At 34.6% G+C, this 14,345-nt stretch overlaps 1 protein-coding gene across 1 annotated transcript; it reads left to right on the plus strand.

Moving 5' to 3' along the window:
* The first annotated feature begins 2,634 nt into the window (after positions 1–2,634).
* On the plus strand, positions 2,635–6,826 carry LOC140875496 (glycerol-3-phosphate acyltransferase RAM2-like). The gene is made up of 2 exons (XM_073279194.1): positions 2,635–3,504; positions 5,813–6,826. The coding sequence occupies exons 1-2, from the start codon at positions 2,893–2,895 to the stop codon at positions 6,710–6,712; spliced, it is 1,512 nt and encodes a 503-aa protein (XP_073135295.1). The 5' UTR covers positions 2,635–2,892; the 3' UTR covers positions 6,713–6,826.
* The last annotated feature ends 7,519 nt before the right edge of the window (positions 6,827–14,345 follow it).

Here is a 14,345-nt window from a genome sequence, read left to right on the forward strand (position 1 = left end):
AATCAACAGAGCTTATTACAGAGATAGATCAGAAAACTCTTAATACTAGATACAGATACGATTCAAGCTATTGCTACTTGAATCTTTTCGTCACAATCTACGCCTAAGTTTTTTCCTCCGAAATCTCTCCTTCTTCTCTCTCAATATATTCTGAAGAATTTGATTTTTTGTTATTTTTCGTTGCGGCCATCTTCCATCTGCTTATATAGAAAATTATACCGATTTTCATCTTGGGCTTTAGGTCAACAGTAACTTGCGGTCCAGTTATAAAGTCAACATGGTCCAACCCGATAAGCCTTCATTCATCAGTTTGATCTGCTCTTGTACTTTGATCTGCATCGATATGCCTGCAAGCTTCCAGCTTTACGAAAACTCCATCTGACTTCTAACCAAGTCACAATACTCGAGCAATCTATCTGCATGAACTCATCCAAAGACTCATCTGACCATCACATCGATCTGATCCCAGTATTCGATCTGGACCATGAACTCATCTGAACTCCGAGCTTATCTGATCTGTACTATTCGATCCGATCTCTTTTCTATTCCCATTCAATCTGATAAAAGCATACTTCAACATTTTTATTTTTGATCGGTTAACATACATGTCATCGAGTAATTTTTGTGAGAAATAAAAATAGTAGAGAATAAAAAATTCAAGAAATAAAAATAAAGTTATTTAATTTTTCTAATATAATACGACACGTATCATCAAGTGAATTAAAATTTTCTGTTATGACATAAATTGATTGGTGTTTAATTCGGTAAAGTGGTCACAAACACCCATATAGATAGATACGTATAATAAAGCATTCTAATTAAATATTTCAATATAGAGATCTTTCCACTGATCGGTCTTTATTGTTTAAAAAAAGACAATGGTTTAATCTTTCGTCTTTTAGAATATTTAACGTCTTGAATTAAATTTGCACAAAAATAGTATTAATAAGTTGAATCTTTAAAATACGTAATTATTTACTTTTTAAAAGAAATAATAAGTTAACTCTTTAAAGCACTTAAAAAATTAATTCATCCATCACATTTTGGCACAATTGCCTTTCAAAATAAAGTTACTTGTTCAAATATAATCTAACTATAAAGCATAAATAAAATATAAATTATTTTTTATGCATTTTTAGTGTGTTTGTTATCTTAAAAATTAAATTAAAAAAAAGACTGTAGAAAATATTAAAACTATTGACGTGACACTGCATACATCCGTGTTTTGTCGGAGTCATGAGATGTTGCATATGCACGTGCCAAGGGCCAACATTAGCACAACGTTACATTGGACAAAATGACTAATGTTGCAAAAAACATATATCTTAAATTAATTAATATGATAATATAGATGACCTAAGTTACAAAAATCCAAATATACATGACTGATATAATAGTTTTCGCCTATAAATTAATTAAGAGACTAAACGATCAAAATAATATAGGAAATATTTTGATAAGATTGTTTTAAAATGTAGAATTGGAAAACTTTTTGTAAATAATAGGGCTCAACTCGTTCAATTATGAGAAAATTGCATATATTTTTGTGAAATCTCGGATTTTATAATAACTTCTTATAAAAGTTTTTTGAGTCTGATTCTAGAACTGTAGCATACACACCCCTTCTAGCTAAAAAAATGACAAAAATAGCCCTACTTAAATAAATAATTAAATTACTTTTATTTTATAATTCTATAATTAATTGAATAAAATAATCAAATTTTAGTAAAATAACTATGAAAATTATATATAATTATTTTATCTTAATATTTGTTATACGCGAAATATATTTTAATATTAAATTATATTATTACGTTAAATTAAGTGATAAGTTTAATATTTTTTTATAAAAAATTTAATATTTAAATTAAGTAAAATGATTGTATAAATAAACTTAATTAAAAATATAAGTTAATGCATTGATGTTTTAATTAAATTTTCAATAAAGGGTGATAAAAGAGTTTATAAAAATCATTTACGAGCAGTTTAGACACTTTTGACTGGAATGAGCGTGTATGTTACAGATTTAGAATCACAAAAAGCTATCAGCTGAAAAAAATTTCATAAGAGATTATCAGCAAATCTGATATTTTAAAAGGGTAATATATGTCATTTTTCCTTCAATTATGGATCAAACTATTGATGTAGTCACTACTCACAAACTTTGCATTTTTGTTTTTTGTATTTGTATTTGTTTTTGCTTTTGTTTTTGTTTTTGTTTTTTTTTTTGCAATTTTAGTATTTTTTTTTCACCATGGTGATGATGCTATACAATTAGATTTATCAGAAATTTCTAATGACACATCGTCGCTATAACAGCAATATGATTGACAAAGACGAAAATATAATATAGGGAAAAAATGCACATTTGTTAACTACAAACGTTTAAAAAAAAAGCATACTTATTCCCAAACTAAACTAAGAAATTAGTCTAATCAAGGGTAATTTATTTTTTAACCCCTAGCTAGCTAGATAAGCCACGTTTATACTCATGTAAAAAAAAAAAAAAAAAAACCAATTACAAGCAATTGAATTTTTTTTATGTTTGGAAAAAGTCGATGCAAAGTATAAATACACACTTGTTTTTGTCCCCTCCAACCTAGTTTTTAACAAACACAAATGAGGAGCATCTTCAATACCTATACAAACGACGGTTCTCCCAAAGATTTATCACCATCAACGACAACACACACAAGAAAAATAAATCACCATATTCCCTGGAAACCTCACCAAGTTAGTTATTTAATTATATGCATGCCAATCGATTTCATTCAAAACCTCATATATATTTATTTTTGTCCCTTTTAGTCGATCCTTATATATATACACACGTTCGTCAAATTGTCAAGATTAATCAATTCATATATATTTTGAATTTTGATATATCGATCAATGGCCCATGCATCGTTTCCAAGTGTCGAGGTTTGCGGGTCCATCGGAAGGGAGAATGATACAATTGTTGCAGACATGGATGGTACTTTGCTTAGAGGAAGAAGCTCTTTCCCTTACTTTGCATTAGTTGCTTTCGAAGTTGGTGGGATTTTCAGGCTTCTCTTCTTGCTCCTTCTCGCCCCGATCGCCGGCTTTCTTTACTATCTAGTCTCCGAATCCGCCGGAATCAGAGTACTCATCTTCGCCACGTTCGCGGGAACGCGGGTTTCGGATATCGAATCGGTGGCGAGGGCGGTGCTGCCCAAGTTCTATTCGGAGGACTTGCACCCGGAGTCGTGGCGCGTGTTCTCCGCCTGCGGGAGGCGGTGCGTGCTGACGGCGAATCCGAGGATTATGGTGGAGGCGTTTCTCAAGGAATACTTGGGGGCGGATATGGTGCTGGGGACTGAGATTCTGAGCTACCGGGGATGGGCGACCGGGCTAGTGAAGAAACCGGGGGTCTTGGTAGGAAGAAATAAAGCCGACGCGCTGAAGGCGGCGTTCCCGGAGATGCGGCCGGAGATTGGCTTGGGTGATCGGCATACAGATTTCCCGTTCATGGAGTTATGCCAGGTTCTGTGACTTCTCCTTTTATTAAACATGATATATAAGATAACAAATAGTAAAGCCGGCGCGGTTGTCCAAGTTGTTGGAGTAGGTAAATTTTTGGGCAGAGGTCAAGAGTTTAATTTCACCTATCAACATCTTCTTGGACTAGCATGTCACATATGACTTGTCTAGTATAGTTTGCATACTTTAGTCTGGGATTTACATAGTGCAAAACAAAAAATAACGACCGCGTGTTCACACGTAATAAAAATAAAATAAAATCTATCACAATATTTATTTCCGTTAAATTATTAGTAGAATAGGTAGCTTATGAGACGAGTTAATTTTGCTTATATTTATAATAAAAAATAATATTTTTTAATAAAAATTTCATATAAGATAAATATCTCATAAAATTAGGTTATGACACCGTGTGATTGACGACGGGAGTTTTATTTTTTTTTTATTTTATTAATATAAGCTATATCAGTTTAAAGAAGTTATATTGTCAGTAATATTTTAACTTTTCTTCCAAGTGTACGTTCATAAAATCTTTAACTAAAGATGTTTTACTGCAAATAACTTGATTGAGAAAAATATATCATAATCATATATGTTTACATCTAAATAAAAACAAATATATTCCAATTTTTGGAAGCAAAATTTATATCTTTCCCCTCCGTATGTTTCGAGGCGTTGTAATTTGAATTTTTTTTGGTGGATGTAATAGAATATTTCGTTACAAACAACTAATATTAATTGATATAACAACAAAATTCCACTGAGTCACGGGTGAAAGGGATATATTCGACCTAAGTGAGGTAATATTCTATCAGACACCCGAGATGATATATTATTAATTTATTGATAATTTATCTTATCTAATTTTATGTTCATATTATTTATTTATTTATTTAATAAATATTTATTTTATATCAATCAAATAATTAATTATTTATTTTAAATCAATCAAATCATTAAATTTAAATTACTATGTTGCCCTTAATATATTATTCAAAATTTTAAAATGACAAAATAGTAATCTATCATGTTATTTACAATTTCATTAATCAAACCAAACAAACTATTATTTATCAGTCAAACCAAATACTATTATTTTGTATTTTTTTATCATATATTAGATTATTTATCTTCATAGTCTTATCTTAACTTCAAACGATACATAAACATAAATTCAATATTGGTTTAAAAAAAACGTACATCTTGTGTACATATTGACTTACACCAACTTACAATTCTCCTCATTAAATACAAAACTATACATAATAAAAAATAAATATCTCATTAGAAAAATTTTGTAATTAATAAGGGTATACACTTACATCCAGCATTATTCAGTGAAGAAAAATTTTGTAATGAATGTCCGATTGTTATGAATGTCCTAATAGGGTCGAACGGCTAACCCAAAAATAGAAAAAAACATAGAGCCCGTTTGGATTTTGTAGAAATTTTTTAAAATAAGTGCTTTTAAAAGCTACAATTTTTAATTTTAAAAAAAGCTCTAATTTTGACTTAAAAAGGTGCTTATTTAAGCACTTTTTTGGTCAACCAAACACCTTTTTAACTGAAAAATACTTAAAAAGTATTTTTTTTGCCTGACTTTTGAAACCAAACGAGGCCATAATGTCATTAGTTTTGGTCTATTACTGAATCATTTAGTAAACTAATTTTGTAGAAGTATTTTAAAGCCTTTTAAAACATGATTTGACTAACTTAGGTTGTTACTTCAACATGCATCATTAATTCATTATTAACTAAGAAATATATTTTTGATAGTATGATTTTTTCATTTTGTGATTTTGATTTTATGAAACCAAAAATCACAAAGAAAAAAATACATAAAATTTGATAACATAAAAAACCCAAATAAAAAATAAAAAAATACATAAAACAAAAATTCAATCTTCTCTTTTAACCATTATCATGCTTTATTAATGACTGATAAGATTTAAATAAATTTGTCATAAAAGTATCTGACAAAAACTCCTATAAGATGGTCTCAAAGGTCGTTTTTATGAGACGGGTCTCCTATTTGGGTTATTCATTGAAAAGTATTACCTTTTATGCCAAAAATATTACTTATCATTGTAAATATGAGTAGGGTTGACTCATCTCACATTAGACCTATTCAAAGTATCATTAGTTGATTTTTTTTTTTTTTTTTTCCTTTTTGGAGTCAAGTATCTGTAGTTGATAAATTTATTACTATCATATAACCATTATCATGTTTTATTAATGATCTATAAGATTTATTTAAGTAAATTTGTCAACAAACCTAAAGTAATTTATTACCATCATTAAAATAACGCAGGAAGGTTACATGGTGACACCAAAGCCAGAAGTGAAAGCCGTGACATGCGACAAGCTCCCGAAGCCGATCATCTTCCACGACGGCCGGCTCGCGCAGAAGCCGAGCCCTTTCATGGCTCTACTAATCGTCCTCTGGATCCCGGTCGGCTTCCTCCTGGCGTGCCTGCGAATCGCCGCCGGCTCCCTCCTCCCCATGCCACTCGTCTACCACGCCTTCTGGGCCTTAGGCGTCCGAGTCACGGTCAAGGGGACACCTCCTCCGCCGGTCAACAAATCCTCCGGCGGATCCGGCGTTCTTTTCATCTGCTCACACCGTACTCTCCTAGACCCTATCTTCCTCTCCACCGCCCTCGGCCGCCCAATCCCCGCCGTCACGTACTCCGTGTCTCGCCTCTCCGAACTCATCTCTCCCATCAAAACCGTCCGCCTCAGCCGCGACCGCGCCACCGATGCCGCCATGATAAAGAAGCTTCTGAAAGAAGGGGACCTCGCGCTTTGCCCGGAGGGCACCACCTGCCGCGAGCCGTTCCTCCTTAGGTTCAGCTCCCTCTTCGCGGAGCTGACAGACGAGTTGGTTCCGGTGGCGATGGTGAACCGTATGAGCATGTTCCACGGCACGACGGCGCGTGGGTGGAAGGGGATGGACCCGTTCTACTTCTTCATGAACCCGAGCCCGGCTTACGAGGTGACGTTCTTGAACAAGCTGCCGCGAGAGCTGACGTTCGGAGCCGGGAAATCGAGCCATGAAGTGGCTAATTACATACAACGTGTGATCGCCGCCACACTTTCCTACGAATGCACCAGTTTTACCAGAAAGGACAAATATCGAGCGCTGGCCGGAAACGACGGCACCGTGGCGGAGAAGCCGCGGATCAAGTCGGATAAAATCATGGGTTGCTAAGCTTTTGAATTGAATATATACTTTCATATATATATATATATATAAAGGGAAATTGTATGATCTGATCTTATTCAGGATGAATAATGGTAAGTGATTAGAGAGGAAATATATATTATCCTGTTTTAATAATTAATCCTTTATTATATGTATTTCGATTTGAACTGAGATCTTGATGGCAAAAACCACTTGGATCATTTAATTTCTTTAGCCAATCTCAAGTTTAATCGTATCTCCATCCAAATTAAATCTACACTACTCATCCGAACATTAGTAACACTAGCGTTGCTTTAAAACTTAGCCAAAGAATCAGCGTTGCTTTAAAAAAAAAATCGAAAACAACAAGTCTTGTAATCCATAATTTTATCCAAAAATAAGTATATTCTGGACGTCTATTGTTGGGCACTTCAAGGGCATTCCAAGGTGTTCACATCAATATATCATGTGGCCATGCATTATAAAATGCTTCCACGATATTCAGATCTTGCGGTGCTCATGAGGTGTCCAACAATATATATTCAGAATATCAAAATTATAGAAAAAACTTAAAGCAAGGGCCAGAAGTTGATCGATCAAGCCCAACTAATTTCATTGGCACATTTCATTCTTGCCTTGTCCAAAGGACGATTCTGCGTGCGGTGAAGTTGGTCTCCGCACAGTGAAGCACACCATCTCATTTTATTTTGTTAAAATAATTATGAGCGACTGTCAAGATCAACGACCAGATTGATCTGGTCGTTATAAATATTATTAAAAATAATTTAAATTTTTTTTAAAAAATGAAAAAAAATCTAATTTTTTTAAAATATATATATATAAAAATCTAAATTTTTTTAAAAAAAATATAAAAAATTACTAACATGTAATTTTTAATTATTTTATTTTTTTACTCATGTGTCATTTTTAATTATATGTATTTTTAAAATTATGTGTGTTTTTAATTCAATTGTGTTATGTTTTTAAAAATTATGTGCAAGTTTTATATTTAATTATGTGTAACTGTATTTTTAATTTTAATATTTTTTTAATTTAGATATAAAGTTATTAAATTAATATTTCAACATCACTATATCATTGTAGAAAAACGATGTCATTATCATACAATTAAATTATAAACTTCACCACTTAGGCTGGGTTTGATAGCGTTGATGAGATTAATAATGTATACATTAGTTAAGATAAAGTAAAAGATAAGTTGATCGACCAAGCCCAACTAATTCATTTGCACATTTCATTCTTGCCTTGTCCAAAGGACGAGGAAACTTCTGCGTGCGGTGAAGTTGGTCTCCGCACAGTGAAGCACGTACACCATCTCATTTTATTTTTTTTAAATAATTATGAGCGACTATCAAGATCAACGACCAGATTGATCTGGTCATTATAAATATTATTAATTTAAAAAAATAAAAAAAATCTAAATTTTTTAAAAAAAATTTAAAAAAAATTACTAACATGTCATTTTTAATTATTTTTATTTTTTTACTCATGTGTCATTTTTAATTATATGTATTTTTAAAATTATGTGTGTTTTTAATTCAATTGTATTATGTTTTTAAAAATTATGTGCAAGTTTTATATTTAATTATGTGTAATTGTATTTTTAATTTTAATATTTTTTAATTTTAGATATAAATTTATTAAATTAATATTTCAACATCACCATATCATTGTAGATCATTGTAGAAAAATTATGTCATTATCATATGATTAAGTTATAAACTTCACCACTTAGGCTGTGTTTGGTAGCGTTAATGAGATTAATAATGTATACATTAGTTAAGATAAAGTAAAAGATAAGTTTTAGTAATGATAAATTTATTAGTTGTTTGGTAATATTTTGAAGCGGTGATAAAATCGTATTCCAATATTTTAAGACTATTTTACCTTTTTGATGACTAGTCAACCTTGACCCATCATCAACAAACAACCATCTCGAAACCTTGTGTGAAATCTTACATCTGGGATGTGAAGAATAATCCATCTCGAAACATAGATCCAAGATCTGGTGTCGAAAAATCGATAGGTATTTTTCTCTTCTCGTTGAACATATGTGAACAAGTATTTTCAGATCTAAATTATTTTTCCTCCGAAATCGTAACATGCACATTTTATGCAAATCTTAATATACTTCCTACGAAATCTGATGATGTCGAAATTTTACCTCGGTTTGGTCTAGTAGAATGGATCCTCCAACTTCTCTATGAAGCAGGTTGGGTCGGGTACTAATAATATCTGCACGAGCAACAACTAGGTCAAGGGGGCGCCGAAAGTGTTTTCGGTGTGACCCCTCTGATGTCTAAGTCAGTGCCTTGAAGGCAGAGGGTATGATGAATGCGAAAACTGAGAGATATGAGTGTGTGAATGTAAAAGTGAGAGTGAATGTGTGATGAATAACGAATAGTAAGTAATGAATGAACACCACCATCACAGTACCTGTATTTATAGAGATAAATAGAGTAAGTTAACCGAATCGAATTATAGCATGTCATGAACTAGTACTCTTCATCTATTGGACCTTTCGTAAGTCTATCTCTATCTCATGAATATTCAAAATTATCCCAGCTTATCTCATATATGTCAGAGTTCTGCTTTCACTAGAAACGTATGCAAAACGTATTGGGCCTAGTTCGGGTAGGCCTATTAAAGGCAGCCCAGGTCATGACAAGACCTACCATGTAGAAAATTGAGCTTGATTCCTTCTAATAATAATCACACCATTGGGCCAACCCTTATAAAACCATAATGAACGGGTTCAGGCTAGAATAATTTCATGGGATAACAATAGTACATCCTCGACTGGTCTAAAAGAATAATTAATTTAGACCATGAGTACAGGCCTAACCCCAAACGCCATCTGATTCTTTCGGACGACCCAGATTTGAATTCGCGTGATGTGTTTTCAACGAACGGTCTAGATGAAGGTCTGATTAGAACTGAGCTTGAATAACGAGCAATCAACGACAATCTGATGAAACCAAGCTCAAATAAAGAGCTGTAGATAACAATTGATGTTGCCGAGCGGATCGGGCTTTTAAGATAACCACGAGTTGCGTGGGATTACATGATGCCGAGCTTGGTCAGGCTTTTGAATTGACCACGAATTGCAAGGGATATGCCAAACTTGATCGGGCTTTGGAGAATACCACTGACGTGGATTTATGATGCCACTGATGTGGACTTTTTGATGTCACTGATGTGGGCTTTTGATGCCGGACCTACCCGGGCTTTTGATACCACTGAAGTGGACTTTGAGTGTCAAACCTGTCTGGGCTTTGAATACCACTGATGTGGGCCACTGAAGTGGACTTTGAGTGCCACTGACGTGGGCTTTTGATGCCACTGACGTGGGCTTTTGAGTGCCAAACCTATCTGGGCTTATGATACCACTGATGTGGGCCACTGAAGTGGACTTTGAGTGCCACTGACGTGGGCTTTTGATGTCATTGACGTGGGCTTTTGATACCACTGAAGTGGACTTTGAGTGTCAGACTTGTCTGGGCTTTGAATACCACTGATGTGGGCCACTGAAGTGGACTTTGAGTGTTACTGACGTGGGTTTTTGATGCCACTGACGTGAGATATTGAGTGTCAGACCTGTCTGGGCTTTTGATACCACTGATGTGGGCCACTAAAGTGGACTTTGAGTGCCACTAACGTGGGCGTTTGATGCCACTGACGTGGGATTTTGAGTGTCAAACCTGTCTGGGCTTTTGATACCACTGATGTGGGACATTGAAGTGGACTTTGAGTGCCAGACCTGTCTGGGCTTTGAATACCACTTATGTGGGCCACTGAAGTGGACTTTGAGTGCCACTGACGTGGGATTTTGAGTTTCAGACCTGCCTGAGCTTTTGATACCACTGAAGTGGACTTTGAGTGCCACTGACATGGGATTTTAATGCCACTGACGTGGGATTTTGAGTGCCAGACCTGTCTGGGCTTTTGATACCACTGATGTGGGCCACTGAAGTGAAATTTGAATGTCAGACCTGTCTGGGCTTTTAAAATGTTGAACCATAAACTGGCCCTTACAACGAGACTTCAAGCCCAATATAGTAGAATAGGGTCATACTGCAAGATTGTCTGCCCAAGGATGTACAATATGGTCTTATTGCAAGATTGCATTCCCGATGTCGTAGAATAGGGCCTTAATGCAAGATTGCACGCCCGATTTGATATAATTGGGCCAGATAATGAGATTGCATGCCCAATATAATAGAATTGGGTCTTACAGCGAGATTGCATGCCCGATGTCGTAGAATTGGGTCTTACTGCAAGATTGCACGCCCGATTTGATATAATTGGGCCTTACAGCGAGATTGCATGCCCAATATAATAGAATTGGGTCTTACAACGAGATTGCATGCCCAATATAATAGAATTGGGCCTTACTGCAAGATTGCATGCCCGAAAAATAAATTCTTGCGGGGCTTTCTGCTAGATCGCATGCACGATAAATAAATCTTGGCGGGGCTTACTGCTAGATCGCATGCCCAATAAATAAATCTTGGCGGGGCTTACTGCTAGATCGCATGCCCGATAAATACATCTTGGCGGGGCTTACTGCTAGATCGCATGCCCGATTTCCGTGTTAGGACACTGCCAAAAAACATGAGACCAAAAAAGAAAGAATCCAAGATAACATCTCTTAATTTGAATGTATTATTATGTAGGATGCCAAATCTTGAAAATAAACCGAGTCCATGGAATTCGCCTTATAAATGCAAAATATAACAAATAAAATATCCACAGCTCGTGAGACTCATCACAACCACATCAATAAATTTTTGCAAAGTACTGCCCCTCCTTTCAATATTCGGACTAATTAAATTAGTGGATAAAGATGAGGCAATTATTAATCTATCCATGCATTGCTTATAAGAATCTATTCTGGTTTTGCTACCGACAACAAATAGAAATGTTTGGTCTCTACTTGGCACAAATGAATGGTTGCCAATTAGTGCATGACCGCTTATTTCGGTATTAAAAATAATTACTGGCAAGCGTATCAGGTCAAGTTATAGTAAGTGAACAAAGAGTCCAAGTATCGATCCCACAGGGACTGTTGTCAATTTTCAAGAATTAATTATTTAGCTTAATCTAGACAAAAATAATAAATAGGATGCAATAAATTAAATAAAAATTTATTTATTAAAAATAATAAGAAATAAAATAGCTGAAAGATAAATTTAATTAAATTGAGATAACAAGACACACGAAGGTACCAAACAATTTATGCAAACAAGTGGCAAATCTAAGATCCAGATTTAATCTTAAATCACGACGAATTATCCTATCTTGTTTAACAGTCTATTTCTAGAAAATGTTAAACCTATTCAAGTTATGACGGATTAATTTTCATAATTCTAATCAAACATGAATGCATTCAATATTTGTGATAATTCAGTTTTCACCTAAAACCGCATACTGAAACCGAATACCATTTCTAGTCGGTTTAACCATATGTCAATTATTGGAGTGATCAAAATCAATTCCTAACCTTTAGACTCGAAATTAATTAACAAGCAAGTAAATAATTGATCAGGTTATTCACAAGACAAAATTTAAATCCAATAATCAATTCGCTACGCCTTCTTCTGAAAATTTTTTGATAGTCACTATGACTTGATGAATTATTTATAGTCACTATGATTTTTGAATTATTTATAGTCACTATGACTTCTTTTGAAAAAAAATTTATAGTCGCTATGACTTGATGAATTATTTATAGTCATTAAAACTTTTTAAATTATTTATAGTCACTATAACTTTTTTGAATTGTTTATAGTCACTGAATTTTTTGAATTGTTCATAGTCGCTATGAGTTTTTGAATTGTTTATAGTCGTTATGACTTTTTGTTGTACTCTAGGAGAAATAATGTAGTGTTTAACATGAAGTACTTAGGAGTGGATCAAGTTCCTAAGATTTTGTCTCATGGGGAAGTTCTGAACCCACTCTATTTTCTAGGTGATGAGGTATCCCGGGACTGTATTTTTGTTGTCTTGACTTCTTACAGCATCGTGGCTTAGGTAGTCCTACAGGGAAGGCCAAGCCTATGATGGATGAGTAGCCTTAATGAATGCATGGGTCGTGACGTATGAGTTAAGCATTCATTAACGGAGCTGGGTTCCTTCCTATATAATTAAATAGAAAAACGTAAGTTTATTATTAAACTTAAAATAAAAGAGAATTAAATAAAATTTTTGATCTTCAGAGCAAATAAATTAGCGGCAAGCAATTTATTTTACCTTGCATGTGTTTGCTCTATGAGTATAGAGTTTCTTTAGATTGACACGACTCTCTGTCATGCGTTATATTTCGTCGTATTCTTCGTTTCGTTTTTTTTTCCGAGGAGTGCAACTCATCAGTTTCCTCGATGCGGATGTATTTTTCCACTCTAGACAACAGTCCTCCAAGGTGTTCGGAGATTTTCCTGCTATATATTCCAGATAACATATCGCGGTTCACTTGTGGGACTTCGTGAACCACGTGAGTAAATATCTTAACATAGTCTCGCAAAATTTCTCCTTCTTTTTGAAGAATTGTGAATAAGTATGATGTTGTTTTTAGGTATTTCTTGTTAATTGAGAATTGTTGGATGAAGTGCTGGATGAGTTGCTCCAAGTTGGCGATGAATTCGGACGGCAGCTTATTGAACCATGTGAGAGTTTGTCCTGATAACGTTGTTCGAAATATCTTGCAGTAAGCCGCATCTATGATGTCATATAAATCTGCTTTCGCGTAGAATTTGTCAATATGATCTTGAGGATCACCAGTTTCATCGAACTCAAGTAGGTTGGGGATTTTGACTCCTTTAGGTAATGATTCAGATAGAATGACCTTAGTGAATGGGCTCCGACGCACAGTCAATATTGTTGATGAATTCTCTCCAGTTACATATGCGTGAGATCCATCTTTACGAGATGAATAAGTGGTTTTGTTTTCGTCAGAGACGTCGTGAACTGTCTGAGCGCTTGTTTCACCCTCTTTATGAGTAGTATTTTTCTTGTTTTTCTCAGGATCTTTGTCCTTAACTTTAAACTTAGTTTTCTTTGGGTCTTCTTTATCAGCGGGGTCACGAGACGATAACCCTATTTTATGAGCTCTCTTGTTGGTGCTTCGGTGCTGACGGGATTCCACGAACTGAGCGACTGCTTCAGTTTCTGCGCGTGTAGCTGTTCCTTCCATTAAGGCTTTCAACGTTTCTTGGGTGAAATTAAACCTAGGCGGTGGTTCGGAGATGGGAGGTGAGTCTCCATTGCGATTATTTCCTTGAGATGTTTGTGGTGGAGTATGAATTCTCAATGATGCAGTGAACAATTTTCCACAGACGGCACCAAGCTGACTTAGCAAAAAATTGATATTACCCGATTGGAGAAAATTTGGATAACTAGTGGAGATCTGGATAATCGGATTAATACTCGGGTTGTTCCAAAGACCAAACTTCGTGGGTTGTTACCTGCATCACAATGCAAAGTGAGTAGCGTCGGGGGTTTCCTGGCGAAAACACTCCGACGCTCAAGTCAGTATTTGTCCAATTAAAGTCTTAGAGAACTAGAGAATGTGACTATAGAGTGTGTACCTTAATAATGAGAGGACTTGAGCTATTTATAGATAGTTGGAGAGTTTCATGGG

This window comes from Henckelia pumila, chromosome 1 (assembly GCF_033568475.1).
Source record: "Henckelia pumila isolate YLH828 chromosome 1, ASM3356847v2, whole genome shotgun sequence".
In the NCBI taxonomy this organism is placed as follows: Eukaryota; Viridiplantae; Streptophyta; class Magnoliopsida; order Lamiales; family Gesneriaceae; genus Henckelia; species Henckelia pumila.